General features: G+C 46.6%; 1 protein-coding gene across 2 annotated transcripts; it reads left to right on the plus strand.

Moving 5' to 3' along the window:
* Positions 1 to 4,529: 4,529 nt before the first annotated feature.
* Positions 4,530 to 18,570, plus strand: ZNF671 (zinc finger protein 671). 2 transcript variants are annotated; one of them, XM_017885405.1, is made up of 4 exons: positions 4,530 to 5,459; positions 14,678 to 14,804; positions 15,558 to 15,680; positions 16,624 to 18,570. In XM_017885405.1, exons 2-4 carry the CDS (start codon positions 14,771 to 14,773, stop codon positions 17,832 to 17,834), a joined length of 1,368 nt encoding a protein of 455 aa, XP_017740894.1. In that variant the 5' UTR covers positions 4,530 to 5,459; positions 14,678 to 14,770; the 3' UTR covers positions 17,835 to 18,570. The 2 variants fall into 2 exon arrangements, with proteins under 2 accessions (XP_017740894.1, XP_017740893.1); XM_017885404.1 differs by having other exon boundaries at positions 4,530 to 4,985.
* The last annotated feature ends 6,451 nt before the right edge of the window (positions 18,571 to 25,021 follow it).

A 25,021-nucleotide genomic window follows, 5' to 3' on the forward strand; every position in this document is an offset into this window, starting at 1 on the left:
AAAAAAAAAAAAAAAAAAAGAAAGAAAATAGGTTTAATTGACTTATAGTTCTGGAGGCTGTAAAGGAAGGATAGACCTCGCATCTGCTTCTGTTGAGGCCTCAGGAGGCTTACAATCCTGGCTTTAGGAGAAGGGGGAGGCCGGGCGCGGTGGCTCACGCCTGTAATCCCAGCAGTTTGGGAGGCTGAGGCGTGTGGATCACGAGGTCAGGAGTTCAAGACCAGCCTGACCAAGGCAGTGAAACCCCGTCTCTACTAAAAATACACAAATTAGCTGGGTGTGGTGGCCCACGCCTGTCATCCCAGCTACTCGGGAGGCTGAGGCAGAGAACTGCTTGAATCTGGGAGCCGGAAGTTGCAGTGAGCCGACATCGCGCCACTACACTCCAGCCTGGGTGACAGAGTGAGACTCCGTATCAAAAAAAAAAAAAAAAAGGAGAAGAGGGAGCAGGCATCTCACATGGCTGAAAAGGGAGCAAGAGAAAGAGTGAGTGGGAGAGGTGCCATTTTGGGAGGCCAAGGCGGGCGGATCACGAGGTCAGGAGATTTCGACCATCCTGGCTAACACGGTGAAACCCCGTCTCTACTAAAAACACAAAAAAGTTAACCGGGTGTGGTGGCGGGTGCCTGTAGTCCCACCTACTCCAGAGGCTGAGGCAGGAGAATGGCGTGAACCTGGGAGGCGGAGCTTGCAGTGAGCAGAGATCGCGCCACTGCACTCCAGCCTGGACAACAGAGCGAGACTCCATCACACACACACACACACACACACACACACACACACACGTCATTGGCACTACTAACGTCTTGTGGAGCTGGCAAGATTTTTTTGTTTTTGTTTCTTTTTTTTAAAAACGGAGTCTCGCTCTGTCGCCCAGGCTGGAGTGCAGTGACCGGATCCCAGCTCACTGCAAGCTCCGCCTCCCGAGTTTACGCCATTCTCCTGCCTCAGCCTCCCGAGTAGCTGGGACTACAAGCGCCCGCCACCATGCCCGGCTAATTTTTTGTATTTTTTTTTAGTAGAGACGGGGTTTCACCGTGTTAGCCAGGATGGTCTTGATCTCCTGACCTTGTGATCCGCCCGTCTCGGCCTCCCAAAGTGCTGGGATTACAGGCTTGAGCCACCGCGCCCAGTGCTGGCAAGTTTTTATTGGTAAGTGACAGCAAGGAGTAAAAAGTATTCTTAGAGTTGCAGGAGGTTTTGTCAGCAGCTGTTACGTAAACCTGGTTTACATTACAGCTGGCAGTTTCAGCAGCCAGACTTGCAGATGATTTCATTCTTCTTTTTCGAAACAATGTAATTTAAAATTTTTGTGGGTACATAGTAGGTGTGTGTATTTATGGCGCACATGAGCTGTTTTGATACGGGCATGCAATGAATAATTATGTCATGAAAAATTGGGTCTCCATCCCCGGAAGCATTTATCCTTGGTGTTAACAAACAATCCAATTATACTCTTTTAATTATTTTAAAATGTGCAATTAAATTATTGACCATAGTCACTCTTGTGTGGTATCGGATAGTAGATCTCATTCATTCTTTCTAACGATTTAATTTTTTAATACTTATTAATCATCCTTACCCTATACTCTACCCTTTCTAGCCCCTGCTAAACTATCTTGTACTCTCTATTTCCATGATGTCAATTGTTTTGATTTTTTTTTTTTTTTTTTTTTTTTTTTTTGAGACGGAGTCTCCCTCTATTGCCCAGGCTGGTGTGCAGTGGTGCAGTCTAGGTTCACCCCACCTCTGCCTCCTGGGTTCAAGTGATTCTCTTACCTCAGCCTCCTGAGTAGCTGGGATTACAGGCGAGCACCATCACACCCAGCTAATTTTTTGTATTTTTAGTAGAAAGGGGTTTCACCATGTTGGCCAGGCTGGTCTGGAACTCCTGACCTTGTGATCCACCCACCTCAGCTTCCCAAAGCGCTGTGATTACAGGCGTGAGTTACTGTGCCCAGCTCTTTCGATTTTTATATCCCACAAATAAGTGAGAGCATGCAATGTTTGTTTTTGTTTTGCTTTGTTTTGTTTCTGTGCCTGGCTTATTTCACTTAACATAATGACCTCCAGTTCCATCCTTGTTGTTGCAAATAACTGGAGGATCTCATTGCTTTTCATGGCTGAACAGTATTCTATTGTGTATATGTACCACATTTTCTTTATCCATTCATCAGTTGATGGACACTTAGGTTGCTACCAAATCTTGGCTACTGTGAATGATGCTGCAACAAACATGGGAGTGCAGATACCTCCTTGATATTCAAATTTCCTTTCTTTTGGGTATATATCAAGTAGTGGAATTGCTGGATCATATGGTAGCTCTATTTTTAGTTTTTTGAGGAACCTCCAAACTGTTATCCATAATGTTGTATTAATTTACATTCCCAACAACAGGGTATGAGGGTTTCCTTTTCTCCACATCTTCACCAGCATTTGTTATAGCCTGTCTTTTGGATATGAGTCATTTTAACTGATGTGAGATGATATCTCATTGTAGGGCTTTTTTTTCTTTTTTTTTTTTTTTTTGAGACTGAGTCTCACTCCGTTGCCCAGGCTAGAGTGCAGTGGTGGTTGTCTTTCTGGACTGGGTTGTGTCATTGGTTGATTTTCAGAAGCTTGGTAGTGTGATTTGTCTGCTACCTTTCAAAGGTGTGATACCTGAGTGAGGCTGTCACAGATAGGCTGATTTTTCAGATCATGTGTATTGATCCATAGTTATCTCAAATTAATTGGAGTTAGTTGTTTAGAACTTTGTCAAAAGAACAGTCTTTTCCATTCTTGAATTTGAAAAAAATAAGAACTTTAAATTCTAAGTGCCACCTATTGGTCTTCCTTTAGCCAAACCTGCAGAGACACCATAGACCAGTGGTCCCCAACCTTTTTGGCACCAGGGGCCAGTTTCATGGAAGACAATTTTTTCACAGACGGGGATGCAGGGTGAAGGGGTGGAGGTGGGAATTAATTAGATTCTCATAAGGGATATGCAACCTAGATCCCTCACATGCACAGTTTACAATGGGGCTTGTGCTCCTAAGATAATCTAATGCCACCCTGATCTGATAGGAGACGGAGCGTAGGTGGTAATGCTTGCTTGCCAGCACTCACCTCCTGCCGTGCTGCCCGGTTCCTAACAGGTCATGGACCAGTACCATTCTGCAGCCTGGGATTTTGGGACCCCTGTCATAGATACTCTTTAGGTCTCTATTCATGGAGGTATGATTTTCAGTTAATGTTGCCATTTAAATGAGTTAAGAGCCAGTTCCTGTGATGGAAAAATAGCCCTAACTGCTAAATTGTATTAGTTTATTGAAAAAAAAAAAAAAAAAAAGCTGAGCACGGATCATTTAGGGTATTGTGACAAAGTCAAAAGGTGATGCAGGACAAAAATCATTATATGCAGGACATGTCCTGTATGTATAGAATCTTGGAAACTTTATTAGTGATGTCTCTCACACTACTAATACATCTGAAAAGCACCTACTCAGAGCTCGTAGGTGTTTCTTGGATGTATATTTTAACAGTGAATTATCAAGACAGCACAACTTCACAATTACTCAGCATTTTCAGGAAAAAAGAGTCACACTCTGTGGACAAAGTGTGGTCAAGATCCCAACACAACCACGTTCTTAACTTCATTCTTTCACTTTTCATACTTCAGTATTCAGGCTCAAACTTTACTGAGATCTTAACTTTGTCCATCTATCACAGATAATTCCTCAGAGTAATGTCTTTCATTATCTTCAAATAACTACAGAATCATTATTAATAGCTTTCAGGATTTCTTCCCGCCAGGGATAATCTCACATCCTAATACAGACACCGTACCTACAATGACAGGTTAAATGGTAATTGCACTGTGTTTTGCAGAGGTGGATACACTCACTGATAACCTAGGCAGGAAGAGTTTTCTGAGGAAATCTGTCCACTGGTTTCAGGGAGACTCCACATCATCCCTCTTCCTTCTTCCACTGCAAGGCCTTGTTTGGAGTATTTTCTCTTCCCTCTCTGACCAAACTGAAGCTCACAAAAGTTCCTGTAAAGCTTGAGTGCACACGTACTTGCAAAGCAACAAGATAATAGTTATTAGCTCCTAGCTATGAGTGTAGGCAAAGAGACATTGTGCTGTGGTTTGTCTATTTAGTTTTGCAGCTTTGGGGAACATCTGAAATGTCTCCACATTTCTGCGATCAGTGCAGACTACACTCCGGGGAGTCTAGGTCCAGGCCTTTTAAGAGGACGGAAGTTGGGCCCGACGCCGTGGCTCACTCCAGTAACCCCAGCACTTCAGGAAGCCAAAGCAGGCAGATCACAGGGTCAGGAGTACAGCCTGGCCAATGTGGTGAAATTCTGTCTCTACTAAAAGTACTAAAATTAGCCGGGCGTGGTGGCGGGCCCCTGTAGTCCCAGCTACTCAGGAGGGTGAGGCAGGAAAATCGCTTGAACCCAGGAGGCGGAGATTGCAGTGAGCCGAGATCCCGCCACTGCACTGCAGCCTGGGAGACAGGGCGAGACTGCGCCTCAAAAAAAAAAAAAAAGGACGGAAGTCCTGCCAGTCCTTTGAAACTCGGGTTACTTTCGCCAAACACCTTGGCCCTCGTCCCAGGCCGAGAATCCTCCGCCTTGAAGGATGGCTCAGTGGGAACTACACTACCCACAAACCCATACGTTGCATATCCAGTGAGGGCCCAAGAGAGGGCTGTTTCAGTGCGTGCGGACGGTGCGTGGGCGGGACTTCCGGCTCCTCCTCCTAGCGGACATTTTGTTTGTTTCTGTCAGGCTGCATCTGGCTGGGTCTCTGTAACGCTTGGGTGGACCGCAGGTGGAGGTATTGGGAAAGCGCGGAGATGTTGTCCCCAGCGTCCCGAGACGCGTCCGAAGCTCTACAGGGATGGGCATACCTGCGTCCCCGATCGAGACGCCTGCCGCTCCCGGCAGCTGTCCGTGCCCACGGTCCTGTGGCGGAGCTAACGGACTCCGCGCGGGTGGGTGCTGCATCCTCCCGGCCCTCAGCCACTCTTTCTCCGACTCCGAATCGTAAAGTTTCTGCAGCCCCTGTGTCCCAGGACAGCGACGCACTCTTGGGCGGGGTCCTATCTCGGTGTGGGTGGGTGTGGGAGAGTTAACGGGCGGAGGGGACGTCGCAGGTAAAGGCTCGGGGGTGCTGCTGATCCCCAGACATTTGGGAGACAGTGTTCTCATCAACACGGAGCAGAGTTGGAGGAACTGTGCCTGGAATGGCAGGCTGAGAAGCTGTCCCTTCATTCTGAGGGCGTTGAGATTACCTGAGGGTTTTCAGTAGAAGGACGCTGGGATTTTAAGTGTCTCGAAATTTGCTCAGGGGAGAACATTAGTTCCGGGTGGGTACTGTGAGGATGGATAGGAAGAGACCGGTAAGGAGACGGCTGCAGTGGATTCCAGGAATGCTTTGGTGGTGGATGTACCGAGAGTAATGGCAGGTGAGTAGGTAGAAGTGATCATATTCTGGGTAGGTTTTAAATATGAAAGCAGCAGGATTTTCTGCTCCAGCATATGCAGCTATGATTGAAAGTAAGGCATGAAAGAGCAACGTGTTTTGTTGTGTTTTCCATGAGCGTTTGAATTTTGGAATGGTGACTCTGATATGTCTCAGAGTGGAGGCGTCCTCACTTAGGCAACTAGAGAGTAAGGTGTGAAATTGTGGGGAAGGAACTGGGCTTAAAATGTCTTTGGGGTAAAGGGAGTGGTCTGGACTAGGTCAAAGCCAGGAGGTCAGATTTAAGTGGGGCAGTCTTAAGTATGTTATTTCAGATGATCTCTGGGGTAAGAGATGAGAAGGTTGGGACTGGAGGACAGGGAAAAGGGAGTGGGCATTCTTGAGACTCCCCCCAGAAGAGAAGGGTCCTGGCATTTGAAAGGGTTCTTTTCAGTGTTTGTAGGAGAGAGCTGTAGGGTATCAGGAGTTTGGCCTGGGATGGCAACGATGTGTGGTGTGCTATAAATTTGCTACTATCTGATTATCTCACCCTCATTTTGTGTGTTTTCTTTTAGTTTTAGTTTATTATTTTTATTTTTTTTGAGACCAAGTCTCACTCTGTCACCCAGGGTGGGATGCAGTGGTTGCAACCTCTACCTCCCAGGTTCAAGCGATTCTCCTGCCTCAGCCTCCTGAGTAGCTGAGATTACAGGAGCCCGCAACCACCCCTGGCTAATTTTAGTATTTATAGTAGAGACATGGGGAGGGGGACATTTGCCATGTTGGCCCAGGTGGTCTCGAACTCCTGACCTCAACTGATCCACCGACCCCAGCCTTCCAAAGGGTTGGGATTACAGGTGTGAGCCACTGCACTTGGCTTTAAGTTTTATTTATTTATTTATTCGTTTTTTTGAGATGGAGTCTCCCTCTGTCACCTAGGCTGGGGTGCAGTGGTGCGATCTCGGCTCACTGCAGCCTCCGCCTCCTGGATTCAAGTGATTCTCCTGCCTCAGTTTTCCCAGTAGCTGGGATTACAGGCATGCATCACCATGCCCAGCTAATTTTTGTATTTTAGTAGAGACGGAGTTTCACCATGTTGGCCAGGCTGGTCTCAAACTCCTGACCTCAGGTGATCCACTCCCCTTGGCCTCCCAAAGTGCTGGGATTACAGGAGTGAGCCACCATGCCTTTGCCAGGGTTTTTTTTTTTTTTTTTTTTTTTTTTTTTTTTTTTTTTTTTTTTTTTTTTTTTTTTTTTTGACATGGAGTCTCACCCTTGTCACCCAGGCTGGAGTGCAGTGGCGCGATCTTGGCTCACTGCAACCTCCGTCTCCTGGTTCAAGCAATTCTCCTACCTTAGCCTCCTGAGTAGCTGGGATTACAGGTGCCTGCCACCACACCCAGCTAATTTTTGCATTTTTAGTAGAGACGGGGTTTCACCATGTTGCCCAGGCTAGAGTGCAGTGGCACGATCTTGGCTCACTGCAACCTCTGCCGCCCGGGTTCAGGCAGTTCTCCTGTCTCTGCCTCGTGAGTAGCTGGAATTACAGGCATCTGCAACCACGCCTGGCTAATTTGTTTTTGTTTTTAGTAGAGACGGGGTTTCATGATGTTGGCCAGGGTGGTCTTGAACTCCTGACCTCAGGAGATCCACCCGCCTCAGCCTCCCAAAGTGCTGGGATCACAGGCGTGAGCCACCACACTCGGCTGAGACCCCATTTCAAAAAAAACAAAAAAGTTCACTACCTCTCCCAGTCTTGCCAAGTGTAGTAGAAGGATCTCACCAATCCATCTGGCCAAAGATTTAAGGTGCTTCTCTAATCTTTGTATTTGTCCAGAATGCTGTCTCTGTTTTTGGTAACTCTCTGGAACTTAAGATGTACTACATTCTGTCCTTATCCTGAGGCCAGAAAGGTAGGAACCAGACGCTCTTGATGTTGCTGGGATGTGTTGAGGATGTTGAATGTGTTCCGGTTTCTTGTTTTCATGATGCAGCTGAGCATGGGTATTTATCTCCCGCTGCCTGCATTAAGTTAGTTAGAGGACTAAATGCCTAAAGTCATGTTTGGACAGCATCCTCTGATTCTCAGGAGATAGCCTCTGGGTGTAGACTCATTGTATATCCACCTTTTTATTTTCTGTAGTTTAGGGCCACTCAGGAATGCAAAGCCCCATTAACTTCCAGAGTAGTTTTTAAGGAGACAGTCTCTTGGGTGGGAGTTATAGAACTTGTGATACTCAGTGCATGGCCAAAGGAAGAATGAGTAGGCCTGGATTTTATCATTGAGCCATATGGAAGCCTCATGAAGTGCCATGCTTTGGCTCTGGCTATTTTTTTGTTTGTTTGTTTTTGTTTGAGACGGAGTCTCGCTCTGTCGCCCAGGCTGGAGTGTAGTGGCGCGATCTCAGCTCACTGCAACCTCAGCCTCCTGGGCTCATGCCATTCTCCTGCCTCAGCCTCCCAAGTAGCTAGGACTACAGGCACGCGCCACCATGCCATGCTAATTTTTTTTGTATTTTTACTAGAGACGGGGTTTCACCGTGTTCTCCAGGATGGTCTCGATCTCCTGACCTCGTGATCCCCCTCCTCAGCCTCCCAAAGTGCTGGGACTACAGGCGTGAGCCGCTGCGACCGGCCGGCTCTGGCTGTTTTATTTGCTCTGTCAGCTCCCTGATATAAGTTTGGTAGAAGCCAGACTGTTAAGTAGCCACTAGAAGTGTGTGCTGTAAGCCCCATCTGGAGAGTAAACTGGAGGTGCGCATTCCTGCCCCTTTTTTGCAGTGCTCCAAGGAGGTGTAGCTCCTAGAAATATTTTCATGCCCATTTAATTCTGCTTATTTGTTCTGTGATCCAGGAAGACTTGCCTAGTTCCTTCTGCTTTCAGAGGTAAGAGGTTTAGGATGGAGCCCTTCAGGAGGTAGCTGTAAAAGATGGAGCACTCTATGCATGGCATAAACCTCTTCTGGGGAGAAACAAGGGCTGTTTTTTTAAAGCCCCTTCTCTGCACTACTTATAGGGCATGAAGACCCTGGAAGTGCTTGAGTGCCCATATCAAACTGCCACTTTTTTGTTTGTTTTTTGAGGTGGAGTTTCGTTCTTGTTGCCTAGGCTGGAGTGCAATGGCACCGTCTCGGCTCACTGCAACCTCTGTCTCCCAGGTTCAAGCGATTCTCCTGCCTCAGCCTCCCAAGTAGCTGGGATTACAGGCACGTGCCATCATGCCCAGTTAATTTTTTGTATTTTTAATAGAGATGGGGTTTCACCACATTAACCAGGATGGTCTTGATCTCCTGACCACAGGTGATCTGCCTGCCTCGGCCTCCCAAAGTGCTGGGATTACAGGTGTGAGCCACCGCGCCCGGCAAACGGCCAAACTTTTTTCTGTGATCTAGAAAGATGTGTATTCCAGTCTCCTCTGTTCACAGAGCCAGGAGGTTTAGAGTGCAGTTCTTCGGAGAGGAGAATTACAAGTTGGGACACTTGTGTGGACTGTGGTCTGTAGAGACCACAGGAAAAAAGCAGTAGTTCAATATAGGCACATTAGCACTTCCAGGGTCTTTATTCCCTATGAGTAGTACATAGGTGCTGATGTCTCCTCCCCTTAGCTCTCTAGAGTTGGTGAATTAAGAGCCGAATCATGGATAACCTTAGAGTTAGGAACTATATGTGAGGTCCACACCATCCTCTTCACAGGAGAAGGTGTGTGTTGGGGATTCCTTTCTCCATTGTATGAACAGTGCCCACAGTGAGGTCCATGGTTGAGTGTTCCTCAGCTTTTCTTACCTGTTTAAGACAGATGTTTTCTCAGTTGCCTGGTGATCAGGTGTCTCTCAACTAGTTTCTCACTTTCAGAGGGAATAGTCTGTAAATAGGCATGTATTTCATCTGTCCGTGGGTGGAAAGTCAGGAGCTTCGTATTCCGCCATGTTGCTGACATCCCCTCTCTCACTCTCACTTTTGAACCACCTGAAGTAAGAGAAACACACACNTTTTTGACATGGAGTCTCACCCTTGTCACCCAGGCTGGAGTGCAGTGGCGCGATCTTGGCTCACTGCAACCTCCGTCTCCTGGTTCAAGCAATTCTCCTACCTTAGCCTCCTGAGTAGCTGGGATTACAGGTGCCTGCCACCACACCCAGCTAATTTTGCATTTTAGTAGAGACGGGGTTTCACCATGTTGCCCAGGCTAGAGTGCAGTGGCACGATCTTGGCTCACTGCAACCTCTGCCGCCCGGGTTCAGGCAGTTCTCCTGTCTCTGCCTCGTGAGTAGCTGGAATTACAGGCATCTGCAACCACGCCTGGCTAATTTGTTTTGTTTTAGTAGAGACGGGGTTTCATGATGTTGGCCAGGGTGGTCTTGAACTCCTGACCTCAGGAGATCCACCCGCCTCAGCCTCCCAAAGTGCTGGGATCACAGGCGTGAGCCACCACACTCGGCTGAGACCCCATTTCAAAAAAAACAAAAAAGTTCACTACCTCTCCCAGTCTTGCCAAGTGTAGTAGAAGGATCTCACCAATCCATCTGGCCAAAGATTTAAGGTGCTTCTCTAATCTTTGTATTTGTCCAGAATGCTGTCTCTGTTTTGGTAACTCTCTGGAACTTAAGATGTACTACATTCTGTCCTTATCCTGAGGCCAGAAAGGTAGGAACCAGACGCTCTTGATGTTGCTGGGATGTGTTGAGGATGTTGAATGTGTTCCGGTTTCTTGTTTTCATGATGCAGCTGAGCATGGGTATTTATCTCCCGCTGCCTGCATTAAGTTAGTTAGAGGACTAAATGCCTAAAGTCATGTTTGGACAGCATCCTCTGATTCTCAGGAGATAGCCTCTGGGTGTAGACTCATTGTATATCCACCTTTTATTTTCTGTAGTTTAGGGCCACTCAGGAATGCAAAGCCCCATTAACTTCCAGAGTAGTTTTAAGGAGACAGTCTCTTGGGTGGGAGTTATAGAACTTGTGATACTCAGTGCATGGCCAAAGGAAGAATGAGTAGGCCTGGATTTTATCATTGAGCCATATGGAAGCCTCATGAAGTGCCATGCTTTGGCTCTGGCTATTTTTTTGTTTGTTTGTTTTGTTTGAGACGGAGTCTCGCTCTGTCGCCCAGGCTGGAGTGTAGTGGCGCGATCTCAGCTCACTGCAACCTCAGCCTCCTGGGCTCATGCCATTCTCCTGCCTCAGCCTCCCAAGTAGCTAGGACTACAGGCACGCGCCACCATGCCATGCTAATTTTTTTTGTATTTTACTAGAGACGGGGTTTCACCGTGTTCTCCAGGATGGTCTCGATCTCCTGACCTCGTGATCCCCTCCTCAGCCTCCCAAAGTGCTGGGACTACAGGCGTGAGCCGCTGCGACCGGCCGGCTCTGGCTGTTTTATTTGCTCTGTCAGCTCCCTGATATAAGTTTGGTAGAAGCCAGACTGTTAAGTAGCCACTAGAAGTGTGTGCTGTAAGCCCCATCTGGAGAGTAAACTGGAGGTGCGCATTCCTGCCCCTTTTTTGCAGTGCTCCAAGGAGGTGTAGCTCCTAGAAATATTTTCATGCCCATTTAATTCTGCTTATTTGTTCTGTGATCCAGGAAGACTTGCCTAGTTCCTTCTGCTTTCAGAGGTAAGAGGTTTAGGATGGAGCCCTTCAGGAGGTAGCTGTAAAAGATGGAGCACTCTATGCATGGCATAAACCTCTTCTGGGGAGAAACAAGGGCTGTTTTTTTAAAGCCCCTTCTCTGCACTACTTATAGGGCATGAAGACCCTGGAAGTGCTTGAGTGCCCATATCAAACTGCCACTTTTTTGTTTGTTTTTTGAGGTGGAGTTTCGTTCTTGTTGCCTAGGCTGGAGTGCAATGGCACCGTCTCGGCTCACTGCAACCTCTGTCTCCCAGGTTCAAGCGATTCTCCTGCCTCAGCCTCCCAAGTAGCTGGGATTACAGGCACGTGCCATCATGCCCAGTTAATTTTTTGTATTTTAATAGAGATGGGGTTTCACCACATTAACCAGGATGGTCTTGATCTCCTGACCACAGGTGATCTGCCTGCCTCGGCCTCCCAAAGTGCTGGGATTACAGGTGTGAGCCACCGCGCCCGGCAAACGGCCAAACTTTTTTCTGTGATCTAGAAAGATGTGTATTCCAGTCTCCTCTGTTCACAGAGCCAGGAGGTTTAGAGTGCAGTTCTTCGGAGAGGAGAATTACAAGTTGGGACACTTGTGTGGACTGTGGTCTGTAGAGACCACAGGAAAAAAGCAGTAGTTCAATATAGGCACATTAGCACTTCCAGGGTCTTTATTCCCTATGAGTAGTACATAGGTGCTGATGTCTCCTCCCCTTAGCTCTCTAGAGTTGGTGAATTAAGAGCCGAATCATGGATAACCTTAGAGTTAGGAACTATATGTGAGGTCCACACCATCCTCTTCACAGGAGAAGGTGTGTGTTGGGGATTCCTTTCTCCATTGTATGAACAGTGCCCACAGTGAGGTCCATGGTTGAGTGTTCCTCAGCTTTTCTTACCTGTTTAAGACAGATGTTTTCTCAGTTGCCTGGTGATCAGGTGTCTCTCAACTAGTTTCTCACTTTCAGAGGGAATAGTCTGTAAATAGGCATGTATTTCATCTGTCCGTGGGTGGAAAGTCAGGAGCTTCGTATTCCGCCATGTTGCTGACATCCCCTCTCTCACTCTCACTTTTGAACCACCTGAAGTAAGAGAAACACACACTGATAAGTTCCTTCAGTGCAGGGAATGAGCCTGCTTCACTCAGTGTTGCCAAAGCCTCAAAATACCTTAAATGCCATGCAATAGATTGTCTCAACCTCCTTTAGAACCGTTTTTTTGTTTTTCAGGCAGAGTCTCATTCTGTCACCCAGGCTGAAGTGTAGCAGTGCGATTTCAGCTTACTGCAACCTCTGCCTCCTGTTCAAGCTATTCTCAGCCTCTGGAGTCGCTGCAATTACAGGTGCGTGCCACCATGCCCAGCTAATTTTTATATTTTTAGTAGAGATGAGGTTTCACCATATTGGCCAGGCTGGTCTCGAACTCCTGACCTCAAGTGATCCGCCCACCTCGGCCTCCCAAAGTGCTGGGATTACTGGTGTGAGCCACCATGCCTGACCGTCCATTAGCTCTTTTGACTAAATACATTTCCCAAGAAAGACAGGCTCATTGGGGGCAGCTGCCTCACAGCAAGTTCTGGTTTTTTTTTTTTTTTTTGAGACGGAGTTTTGCTTTTGTTGCCCAGGCTGGAGTGCAATGGTGTGATCTCAACTCACTCCAACCTTCACCTCCTAGGTTCAAATGATTTTCTTTTTTTTTTTTTTTTTTCTTTTTTGGACAGTCTCGCTCTGCCGCCGGAGGCTGGAGTGCGGTGCGGGGGATCTCAGCTCATGGCAGAGCTCCGCGGCGCCTCCTGGGTTTACCACCTTTCTCCTTTGCCCTCAGCTCCGAGTGCTGGGACTACAGGCGCCCGCCACCTCGCCGGCTTAGTTTTTGTATTCTTTGAGTAGCGACGGGGTTTCACCGCGTGTTAGCCAGGGATGGTCCTCTGTCTCCTGGACCTCGTGGATCCCCCACGCTCTCAGGCCTCGGCAAAGTGCGTGGGATTACAGGGCTTGAAGCCACAGCCACCGGCCCTCGGAATGAGCCTCCCGAGTAGCTGGGATGACAGGCACCTGCTACCACGCCCTGGCGGGTGTACAATAATTTTTGTATTTTGAGTAGAGACAGGGTTTCGCTATGTTGGCCAGGCTGGTCTCCCAGAGTGCTGGGATTACAAGTGTTAGCCACCATGCCCTGCCAGCAAGTTCTTACCAAAGGTTTACTCTAAGGTAAGTGATTCTAACACAGAAAATGTTTCTGCTCACATTCCCTATACTGGCGTACCTTGTCTTACTGTGCTTCACTCTATCACACTTTGCAGATACTGTGTTTTTACAAGTTGAAGGTTTGTGGCATCCTTGAAGTCATACGTTGGCAATTCTTGCAATATTTCAAACATTTTCATCCTTATTATACCTCTTGTTGTGATCTGTGATCAGTGATCTTTGGTGTTACTATTGTAATTGTTATGGGCCATCATGTGGCACCACGAGCCACACTTACACGAGACGGGCAGGCTTAATTGTTAAATATTGTGTGTCTTCTGACTGCCTCACTGACCAGCTGATCCCCATCCTTCTCCCTCTCTTCAAGTGTTCCTATTCCCTGACGCACAGCAATATTGAAATCAGATCAGTTAATAACCCTACAAGGGGCTCTAAGAGTTCAAGTTAAAGGAGTAGTTACACATCTCTCACTTTAAATCAGGGGTGTCCAGTCTTTTGGCTTCCCTGGGCCTCCAGCACTAGGGGTTGCATTTCAACATGAGATTTGTAGGGGATACACATCCAATCCATATCAAGCAGTGGTACAATGTGCAACAAAGAAATGGAAGAGGATTGAGGATACCCGAGATCTTCATGTGGTTTGAGGTGCCTGTGATTGAAAAAAGGAACAAGGCCAGATTGGGAGGCTTTCTGAGCAACAATAGGGCTTTCTTTGGCAATGGGGCCATTGGTGGTTTGGGGCAATATGGGATACTGATTGTTGGCAAGCACTTTTTTTTTTTTTGAGATGGAGTCTCGCTGTCACCAGACTGAAGTATAGTAGCATGATCTCGGCTCACTGCACCCTCTGCCTCCCAGGTTCAATCAGTTTTCCTGCCTCAGTTTCTCAAGTAGCTGGGACTATAGGCACACACCACCATGCCCAGCTATTTTTTTTTTTTTTTAAGTAGAGACGGGGTTTGATTTTGTGATCCACCCTTGGCAAGCACTCTTAATGCTATGTGTAGAGTGACATTGGGGAGTCCAGGGAGATAGGGTGGGCCAGTAGGGTGGTGGGAAAGCTGGAGATGTGAGGGAGATGTAGTCCAGAGAGTGATGTGTATGAGTGGAAGAAGTGTGAGCTGATGGTCCTGTGACTTGGGGCTTAACTGAGAAAAATGAGCCTAAGTTCATACCTGGGATTTGGCTCAGAGTGTAAATGGCATTTATCTGTCAGCCTGCCTGTTGTTGTGGTGGGCTGACACAGTGATTTCTGGGGTAATCAGGAGAGAGAAGCAGTGGTACCAGTACCTGGTATCTCTGACTTGGGAACCTGGGAGGTCAGTTAGCAGGATGTTGTGGGTAGGTAGACTGGGGATCATGGGTCAAGAGACTTTTTATGACCCTTCCTGTCCCTTTTGTTGCAGGGCTGTGTGGTCTTTGAGGATGTGTTTGTATACTTCTCTCGGGAAGAATGGGAGCTTCTTGATGATGCTCAGAGACTTTTGTACCATGATGTGATGCTGGAGAACTTTGCACTTTTAGCCTCACTAGGTAAGGTCCTCATGCTTTTCTCCTTCTGTTCTTCCCATGGTTGGATCATGAGCACTGCTTCCTTCACCAGTTTCCTGGAGCAGGTGCTCAGGGTGCCAGGGCTAAGCTGTATGGATTGTCCTTCCTACTTGCTGAGCAGTCATGAAGCCATGCAGCCAAGGGTTTGGGGTCATGAGACTTATGGTTTGCCCAGTGGATCTCACTAGGCCTGTTCACTTTCTGTACTGGTGACTCTGTCCAAAATTATGATGCCTCTGTGCCCAAGGTTCTGCCCCCTTTCTCCAGGTGACATTTTCTTTTTCTTTTTTTTTCTTTTTTGAGTCAGGGTTTGGACCTGTTGCCCAAGCTGGAGTGCAGTGGCACGATCTCAGCTCATTGCAACCTCTACCTCCCAGGCTCAAGCCATCATCTCACCTCAGCCTCCTGAATAGTTGGGACTACAGGCACGCACCACCACGCCCAGCTAATTTTTTTGTAGAGATGGGGATTTGCCATGTTGCCCAGGCTGGTCTTGAACTCCTGAGCTCAAGTAATCCCCTGACTTGACCTCTGAAAGTGTTGGATTACAGGCGTGAGCCACTGCGCCCAGCCCAGGTGACATTTTCTAGGGCCTTTGTCAGGAGTTATAGGCACTTACATAGTCACTTACCTTTGGTCTATTCCTGCACAACTCCTCCCAGGTTATGTAGTCCATCATAGGGTGGGTCGCCATGGACCTGTGCTGGCTGCTCACCTGCTCTGACTTTCTCTTAGGAATTGCATTTTCTGGATCATGTGCAGTCATTAAACTAGAGCAAGCAGAAGAGCCCTGGGTGTATGACCAGGTGGATATGACTTCAGCCACAGAAAGAGAGGCCCAGAGGGGACTTAGACGTGGTGAGTGGATATCGGGGAAGGGCATGATGTCAAAACTGGTTTCAGAACTGTCAACGTTAACTGTTCATGTCAGTGTTTGTTTCCAGGGCCAGTGGCCACACAGCATTTCTATCTGTCCTTCCCTGTTGTTGACACGAAGACATATCATTTCTAGTTTACTAGCCCCTTGCCATCCTCACCACTGGCCTTCACCTTCACCCATGTTTTCCCACTATTCTGTCTGCATTTTTTGGCAATATTGACCTGCTATTAATGTTCACAAGATGTGCATATATTCTTAGTCTTTGAACACCAACTGCTCACTTGTAGTTGGATTTTCCTGGAACTGGATACAATTTTCATAGCACTCACGAGTCACTAACAGTCAAGGCCCTACTGGAAGCCATTTGTTTCCTTCCATTCTTTTTTTTTGTTTGTTTGTTTGAGATGGAGTCTAGCTCTGTGGCAAAGGCTGGAGTGCAGTGGGGTGATCTCCACTCACTGCAAGCTCCTCTTCCTGAGTTCACACCATTCTCCTGGCCTCAGCCTCCCGAGTAGCTGGGACTACAGGTGCCCGCCGCCATGCCCGGCTAATTTGTGTGTGTGTGTGTGTGTATTTTTAGTAGAGATGCAGCTTCACCGTGTTAGCCAGGATGGTCTCGATCTCCTGACCTTGTGATCCACCCACCTCGGCCTCTCAAAGTGCTGGGATTACAGGCATGAGCCACCATGGCCAGCCTATTTGGTTTCATTCTTACATCCTGGCCCTTCATTGGCCCTCCCCCATGGTATGACCTCCAGAGGCTCACTACCTCAAAGCCATTCCTTCCTCACTCTGACCATGCTTCTCATCCTGAAAACAGTTTCATGAACTTACTCCTGCGTGTGTCAAATGCACATATACGATGGGGTCGCCCCTTCCCACCCGTAAACATGCATTTAATCAGCATTTCTGTGTCTTCAGGTTGTTGGTATGGAGTGGAGGATGAGGAGGTATCTTCTGAGCAGAGCATTTCTGTAGCAGGAGTGTCACAGGGAAGGACTCTCATGGCAGAGCTGCAGACTCACCCATGTGACATATGTGGCCCAATATTGAAAGATACCTTATACCCAGCTAAGTACCATGGGGGAAAAGCCAGGCAGAAACCATACTTGTCCGGGGCGTGTGGAAAGCAATTCTGGTTCAGTACAGACTTTGACCAGAACCAGCCCAATGAAGGGAAACTCTTCCTAAGGAAGGAGAGCAGAGACTCCGTGAAAAGCTGCACAGTCCATGTGCCAGAGAAGACCCTCACATGTGGGAAAAGTGGGAGAGACTTTTCAGCCACATCTGGCCTTGTTCAGCATCAGGCCTCTCACAGCAGGATGAAGCCCCACAAGAGCACTAAGCTTGTGAGTGGCTTTCGCATGGGACAGAGGTATCACAAGTGTGGTGAATGTGGGAAAGCCTTCACCCGCAAAGACACACTTGCTCGGCATCAGAGAATCCACACTGGAGAAAGGCCTTATGAGTGTAGCGAATGTGGGAAATTCTTCAGCCAAAGCTACGACCTCTTTAAACACCAGACAGTTCACACTGGAGAAAGGCCATATGAGTGCAGCGAATGTGGGAAATTCTTTAGACAAATCTCTGGCCTGATTGAGCACAGGCGAGTTCACACAGGTGAAAGACTCTATCAGTGTGGCAGATGTGGGAAATTCTTTAGCAGTAAGTCTAATCTCATTCGACACCAGGAAGTTCACACAGGAGCCAGGCCTTATGTATGCAGTGAATGTGGGAAAGAATTCAGTCGGAAACACACACTTGTTCTGCACCAACGAACTCACACTGGAGAAAGGCCTTATGAGTGCAGTGAATGTGGGAAGGCCTTTAGCCAAAGCTCCCACCTTAATGTACACTGGAGAATTCACAGCAGTGATTACGAGTGTAGCAGATGTGGTAAAGCTTTCAGCTGCATCTCTAAACTCATTCAACACCAGAAAGTTCACTCTGGAGAAAAGCCTTATGAGTGCAGCAAGTGTGGGAAAGCCTTCACTCAAAGACCCAACCTCATCAGGCACTGGAAAGTCCACACTGGGGAAAGGCCTTATGTGTGTAGTGAGTGCGGGAGAGAGTTCATCCGGAAACAGACACTTGTTCTGCACCAGAGGGTTCACGCTGGAGAAAAGCTTTAAGAGTGTAGCAAATGTGGGGAAACTCTTAGGCCAATGCCCCCAACTTACTCTATGGTGGGGAACTAGCAGTAGTTAATGAGTGCAGCAGATACAGGAAAGCCTTTCCATGGAGGCTGAACCTTACCCGCCACTGGAAATTTCACACCAGACACAGGCCTTAGCAGTCCAAGCAATGTGCTGTCTCTGTTCAGCCTAACAGCTCACCCTAGAGTGGAACTCTGGGAGCAGCCATTGTGAGGGAACCATCAGTCAGAAGTGAAACTTCATAGATACGGACATTCCCACTGGGGAGATTCCCTGTGAGCACCAAGTATGTGAGATGCTTTCAACAGCTGTGTTGCACTTTTTAAATGGCTATTGGCCTTTGCTGGGGCAGGAGCCATCTGCCCCTACCATTTGGCAGAATCATACTGCGTTTACCATTTACCCCAGCATGCTTATGACAGGCAGACCTCTCTTCTCTTCCCAGTCCCTAAAAGGATTGTAAGTGGTCTCACAGCCCATTAGGGGTCTTAATTTTCTCTCTTTTGATGTAAATGGCATGGAAATAATCAGCTTTGTTCAAGAGGACACAAAAGGATTCTGCAGATAGCCTGCAGAGGCTTACCTGCGTTGATGGTTTGGTTTCATACGATGCTCATTATGGATATATCCAATCTCCAAGTCACCCAGCTCTGGAACTGCCCGCTTCACATTGCTCATTATAATAAAGGCCTGTTCTTTAAGCCACAATTAATGTTGTGGGTTCTGTTTATTGTTTGGAGTCTGTTGAGGAAACAGTTGTCTTCTCAGCATGAACAAGTTAACAGCTTTTGTGGGAGTCCTTGTTTTCTGTCCCTTAGAGCAGAGAACCAGTATGGCAGAGAACAGTTCTGATGACAGCTTTGACCTAATTTGCGTTGCTGTTCAAGGCCTTCTAAGATAGACTGCAGGGCTTTGTGAGACAAATCATGTGACCTGGATGCCAGTTTTACTATGGGTTTGGAGGTAACCATGAAGAGAGATCAGCTGTAACAACTTCTAGAGCACCTGGGAGCATGAGTTTGGTCACTGGTTCCCATCCGGTGTTCCATATTTCCAAGCACTTAGTGGGAAGCTGGCCGCTGCTTCTTGTCAAGGAGTCTGTGTTCAGAATTTAGTAGGCAGGTGTCCTTGTGTGGAGGACCTCTAGGAGCCAGGTGGTAATTACAATTGGTATAGAAACACTGGGTGAGACTAATAGGGAGTTGAGGAGATTGCAGCACACTACAAAGGATGTGGCACTTTTTCTTTTTCCTTTTCTTTTTTTTTTGAGATGGAGTTTCGCTCTTGTTGCCCAGGCTGGAGTGCAGTGGCATGATCTTGGCTCGCTGCAACCTCCACCTCCTGGGTTCAAGTGATTGTCCTGCCTCAGCCTCCTGAGTAGCTGGGATTACAGGCATGCGTCACTTATGCCTAGCTAATTTTGTATTTTTAGTTGAGACGGGGTTTCTCCATATTGTTCAGGCTGGTCTCAAACTCCTGACCTCAGGTGATCTGCCTGTCTCGGCCTCCCACAAGTCCTGGATTACAGTCATGAGCCACCACGCCCGGCCTAGGATGTGCCACTTCTAAAGGTACACGCTCAGATGTTCCTATACTATGGCTATATAGGATGAGAGTGTACAGAAAGTTTCAGAACCTCCACAGCTGTGTCTCTTTGGTGGTCAGCATCACTCCCAGGGAAAATCTAAACATTTTGTGGATTCCCATAGACTCTGGATGGCTCAACTGAAGACCATCGCTGGGTGCACAAGTGGGTAGGAAAACCAAGATTGAAAGAAGGAAGATCTAGCATTTCAGGGATGTGGCTTTGCAATTTAGCCAGTGTTCCTGGTGAATCATGGAAATAGCTTTCTTGGTTGCCACTTTTTGCTGTCACTGAGGCAGGGCTGCTCCTGAAACAAGAGGCAAGAGACAATAGAGTCAATATAGGGTTACCTATAGGACTTGTCTGTGTTTTCCCAGTTTTCTTTTTTGTTTTGAGACCGGGTCTCTCTCTGTCCTCCAGGATAGAATGCAGTGGCACTATCACAGCTCACTGTAACCTTGAACTCCTGCGCTTAAGCAGTCCTCAGCCTCCTAAGTAGCTGAGATTACAGGCATGTGAAATCGCACCTGGCTAACTTTTTTGTTTGTTTTTGTTTTTGGAGATGGAGTCTCACTGTATTGCCCAGGCTGGTCTTGAACTCCTGGCTTCAAGTGATACCAAAGCACTGGGTTTACAGACATGAGCCAGCATGCCTGGCTGGTTTTCCTAATTTCTTAAAATGAACTGTCATTTATTTGTGAACTCTCTTCTTATATAATAATATAGTCTATAAACTTCCCTATAAGTACTACTTTAGCAGCATCCCCCAAATTTTGATATAGTGTGCATTCGTTTTGTGTAAGATGGAATTAGTTGGCCGGGCACAGTGGCTCATGCCTGTAATCCCAGCACTCTGGGAGACCGAGGTGGGCGGATCACGAGGTCAGGACATCAAGATCATCCTGGCTAACACGGTGAAACCCCATCTCTACTAAAAATACAAAAAATTAGCCGGGCATGGTGGCATGGTGGCAGGCGCGTGTAGTCCCAGCTACTTGGGAGGCTGAGACAGGAGAATGGCGTGAACCCGGGAGGCGGAGCTTGCAGTGAGCTGAGATCATACCACTGCACTCTGACCTGGGCAACAGAGCAAGACTCTATCTCAAAAAAAAAAAAAAAAAAAAAAAATTGGGCTGGAAAAGCTCTAGTTTTGTCTCTAGGGACATCAGGTATCTCATTTTATTTTGAGATTTAAGTGCAGTGAGCTTTATTATGTCTTGTTTAACAGCTGGAAAATCCCATGACAATATGGAGGGTGAGTTTGGTTGCTGATGGTTTCTGGTTGGCATACGTGATTAGGTAGGCACTCTGGCTCAACTATGTTACCCCAGAAGGGCATAAAATCCCTGCTGGCCTGCTGGGATCCTCTGACTTGAGCTCTCCTGAAACCAGGATTTATCTCTCAGATATTGGTGGCTTGATCTGGAAGTGAATCACATCAATGTGCCATCTGGACTGGGATGGAAATCTGGAAAACTGCCTGGATTTGTGTCTGACATAGCATATGGGCATGCATTCTCTTTCTCTTGCTGATCATACCCTTTGCCTGAACAAAACCTCACGTGAGTATGCTCTGCAGAGTTTTGTGAGTATTTTCAATTACGTTTTTGAAATTTTTTCAGTTGGTGAAGATGGGATATTTGCTGTGATCTCAGTCCATTTCAAATAATGGCTAAGGAGTTACTGGGCAGAATGAAATATGGTAGAGGCTGGTGAGGAAGATTTTTTGTGAATAGGTTGGCTTCTAGTCCTTGAGTTGAGATTGCACAAGTTATGTGATTGACTCCCAAACAGGAGGAAGAACGTAAGTGGGACCTGGAGTCTGTGGGTTGGAGGGGATAACTAAATGTCCTGCAAAAGACCCAAACACCTCCCATTAGGCCCACCTCCAACACTGGAGGTCACATTTCAACATGAGATTTGGAAGGGACACTCATCTAAACTATATCAGCTGTAGATTCTAGCCTGTAATTAAGTACACTACCATACCTTTTCCTGAATCCATCCTGTGGACCCAGTTAATTGATGTCATGGTAAAAGGGGTAACAACATGGTATGAGGCATGATGTTATGGACCTCCTTATTGAGCTCTCTTGAATGAGACTTAATACTGGAGGGGGAGGGAAAAGTAAGAATCATTCAGAAGAAAGGTAACTAAAAATAAAAGAGGTGGCCAGGTGCGGTGGCTCACACCTGTAATCCCAGCACTTTGGGAGGCTGAGGCGGGAGGATCACCTGAGGTCAGGAGTTCGAGACCAGCCTGACCAACATGGTGAAACCCCATCTCTACTAAAAATACAAAAAAAAATTAGCTGGGCGTTGTGGCGTGTGCCTGTAATCCCAGCTACTCAGGACGCTGAGGCAGGAGAATCGCTTGAACCCGGGAGGCGGAGGTTGCGGTGAGCCGAGATTGCACCATTGCATTCCAGCCTGGGCAATAAGAGTGAAACTCCATCTCACATAAATAAATAAATAAATAAATAAATAAATAAATAAATAAATGAGATGGAAGAAACCTCAGGAAAACAGAATTGGATAAAATTGTTTAGATGGTTGATTACAAATGACCTTAAACAGGAAAGGAAGATGGAGTAGTTACAAAAGTATTGAATCACTAAAATAATTGCTCTATTCAAAGATCTGGAACTAGTTAATTCACCCTAGTCTTGATAATTTTTCAAAATGTCAAAATTATAAAAAAATGACAAGTATAATCTCTTCAGAGCCTGCTCTGATTATAACCACGGAGGGAAATTGGGAGTATTATGACTGAATGATAATGTCAATAGAAGAAAGTGACAAGTCTCAATCATTTTGGAGATTTAGTTGCTAAAGTTAAGGATGCACCCGGGAGACAAGTCTATGCTTTTTTCCGAAGATGATTTTTAGGGCTCCAAATTTAAAGGAGAAAGGATGGGATATTGAGAAGCACACAGTTTTCACATAAACAAAAGGAGCAAAAGAAAGATGTGGGGAATCTGCATTTTACGTAAGATAACACAGAGGAAATGGGGTAGGGGAACAATCAGATAGGCATTTTGTGTCTGACAGGCCGGGGTGACTGTACCTGTAAAGATAAACTATCAATTTGCATTGCCATGGTGAAGTTTTTTTTTTTTTTAGACAGAGTTTCACTTTTGTCCCCCAGGCTGGAGTGCAGTGGCATGATCTCGGCTCACTGTAACCTCCGTTCCCTGGGTTCAAGTGATTCTCCTGTCTCAGCCTCCTGAGTAGCTGGGATTACAGGCACCTGCCACCACACCTGGCTAATTTTTATATATATATATTTTTTTTAGTAGACCATCTTGACCAGACTGGTCTTGAACTCCTGACCTCGTGATTTACCCAGCTTGGCCTCCCAAAGTGTTGGGATTACAGGCATGAGCCACCGCACCCAGCCACCATGGTGAAGTTTTAACAGCTCACCAGTAACTTCCTTGTGGGCAAAATATGGTGAAGGTGGGTAGCTTTTCATCTTGTAGCCATTTTATTTAGGAACCAAAAGGTGGAGGCAAGTTTGTGTGACCCAGTTCCCAGCTTGACTTTTCCCCTTGGCTAAAAAGGTTTGGGGTCCCAAAATTTAATTTCCTTTGACAATGGCCTGTAAGGTCTCATGACCTCCAGCTGGGACTTCAAGTTCACTTTCATTGGAATGAAGTAAATGGTCTGCAGGCAGTGAGAAAACTTTACTATAATTGATGACCAATGTTGCTATAACTTAATTAGCTAATGTAAACTTAAAAGGAAATATAATTACACGAATATAGGGATACAGCTAGAGAAGGCTTGCAGCTGGAGAAATATGGTCTATAGAGGAATTTATGGACAGAAATTAGGTACAATTTTTGCTTCACTGTTACCATAAGGTATTATTGGAATTGATAGAATGCCATGTAAATCTGCTTTTAGTCCTGTTTTAATTGAGCATGCTAGATGGGAACCTTTAGAATTAGCTAATCTCACTCAAGTGGTTAATTTATAACACCATAGAATTCCTGGGGGGAAATAAATATTTAGTAGTCTAGGATGGGCTGGGTGCGGTGGCTCATGCCTGTAATCCCGACACTTTGGGAGGCCAGGGCAGGAGGATCAGTTGAGGCCAGCAGTTCGAGACCAGCTTGGGCAACATAGTGAGACCTCCTCTCTACAAAAAAATTGAAAACATATTAGCTGAGTGTGGTGGAACATGCTTATAGTCTTAGCTACTCAGGAGGCTGAGGGGAAGATCACTCAAGGCCAGGAGTTTGAGGATGCAGTGAGCCGTATTTGCACCACTGCACTGTAGCCTCGGTCTAGGATGGCCTGGAAGAAAAGTTGATGGATCTGGTAAGTTAACTATAGATTATGGAAGACTTGATAAATTGGTGTCCCCCCATTTGATCAGCTATGTCTAATACGGCATCAACAACTAAAGCTATGCTACAAGCTCAGAGAGATCAGTATTCTGTACTAGATTTGGCTCATACCTTCTTTTCCGTTAGGAAACCAAAGCCAATTTTCATTCATTCGGGATAGTCCCCAGTATACATTTACTCTGCCCTCAGAAGAACATTTAAATTCTCTGGCTGGGCTAAACATGGTGGCTCACACCTGTAATCCCAGCACTTTGGGAGGCCGAGGCTGGTGGATCACTTGAAGTCAGGAGTTTGAGACTAGCTTGGGGGTGAAACCCCGTCTCTACTAAAAAAAAATACAAAAATTAGCTGGGCGTGGTGGTGGGTGCATGTAATCCCAGCTACTCAAGGTGGAGGCAAGAGAATCGCTTGAACCCGGGAGGCAGAGGTTGCAGTGAGCCAAGATCGTGCCAGTGTACTCCAGCCTGGGTGACAGAGCAAGAGTCAAATAAAGAAATAAATAAAAATAAATAACTTCTCTGGATGATACTTGGCCCTGGATTTAAAGCCTTTTATAGGACAATATATGGTATATGAGCTGCTACTTGGGAGGCTGAGGTGGGAGGATCACTTGAACCCAGGAACTTAAGGCTGCAATGAACCATGATTGTGCCTGCACTCCAGCCTGGGTGACAGAGTGAGAAGCTATGTCTAAAAAACATATATATTTGGTATACGGGCAAGAACCCCAATTTGGAGGAAAGGTAGAGAATATACTGTAATTTTGACTTATTTTGTAACGATCATGATCAGACTCATAATGTTATCTGCTATTTGATGTAATACTGGTATATTTGGTAAAATTAATTTGATGGGTTCTGATATGGTTTGGAGGTATGTTCCCTGCAAATCTCAAGTTGAAATGTGACCTTCAATGTTGGAGGTGGGCCTAGTCAGAGATCTTTGGGTCATGGGGGTAAATCCCTCATGAATGGCTTTAGTGAGTGAGTTCTCACTGAGTTCATGCAAGATCTGGTTGTTTAGAAAAGCCTGGCAACTCCTCCCTACCTCTCTAGCTCCCTCCCTCACCATGGGACATGCTGGCTCTCCTTCACTTTTTGCCATAATTGTAAGCTTCCTGAGGCCCTCACCAAAAGCAGATACTTGCACTTTCCTTCATGTACTGTCTGCAGAACTAGAAGCCAAATACATCTCCCTCTTATATATTTTTATTTTATATTCTT

Source organism: Rhinopithecus bieti, unplaced genomic scaffold (genome assembly GCF_001698545.2).
Source record: "Rhinopithecus bieti isolate Rb0 unplaced genomic scaffold, ASM169854v2 scaffold_15006, whole genome shotgun sequence".
Lineage (NCBI taxonomy): Eukaryota > Metazoa > Chordata > Mammalia > Primates > Cercopithecidae > Rhinopithecus > Rhinopithecus bieti.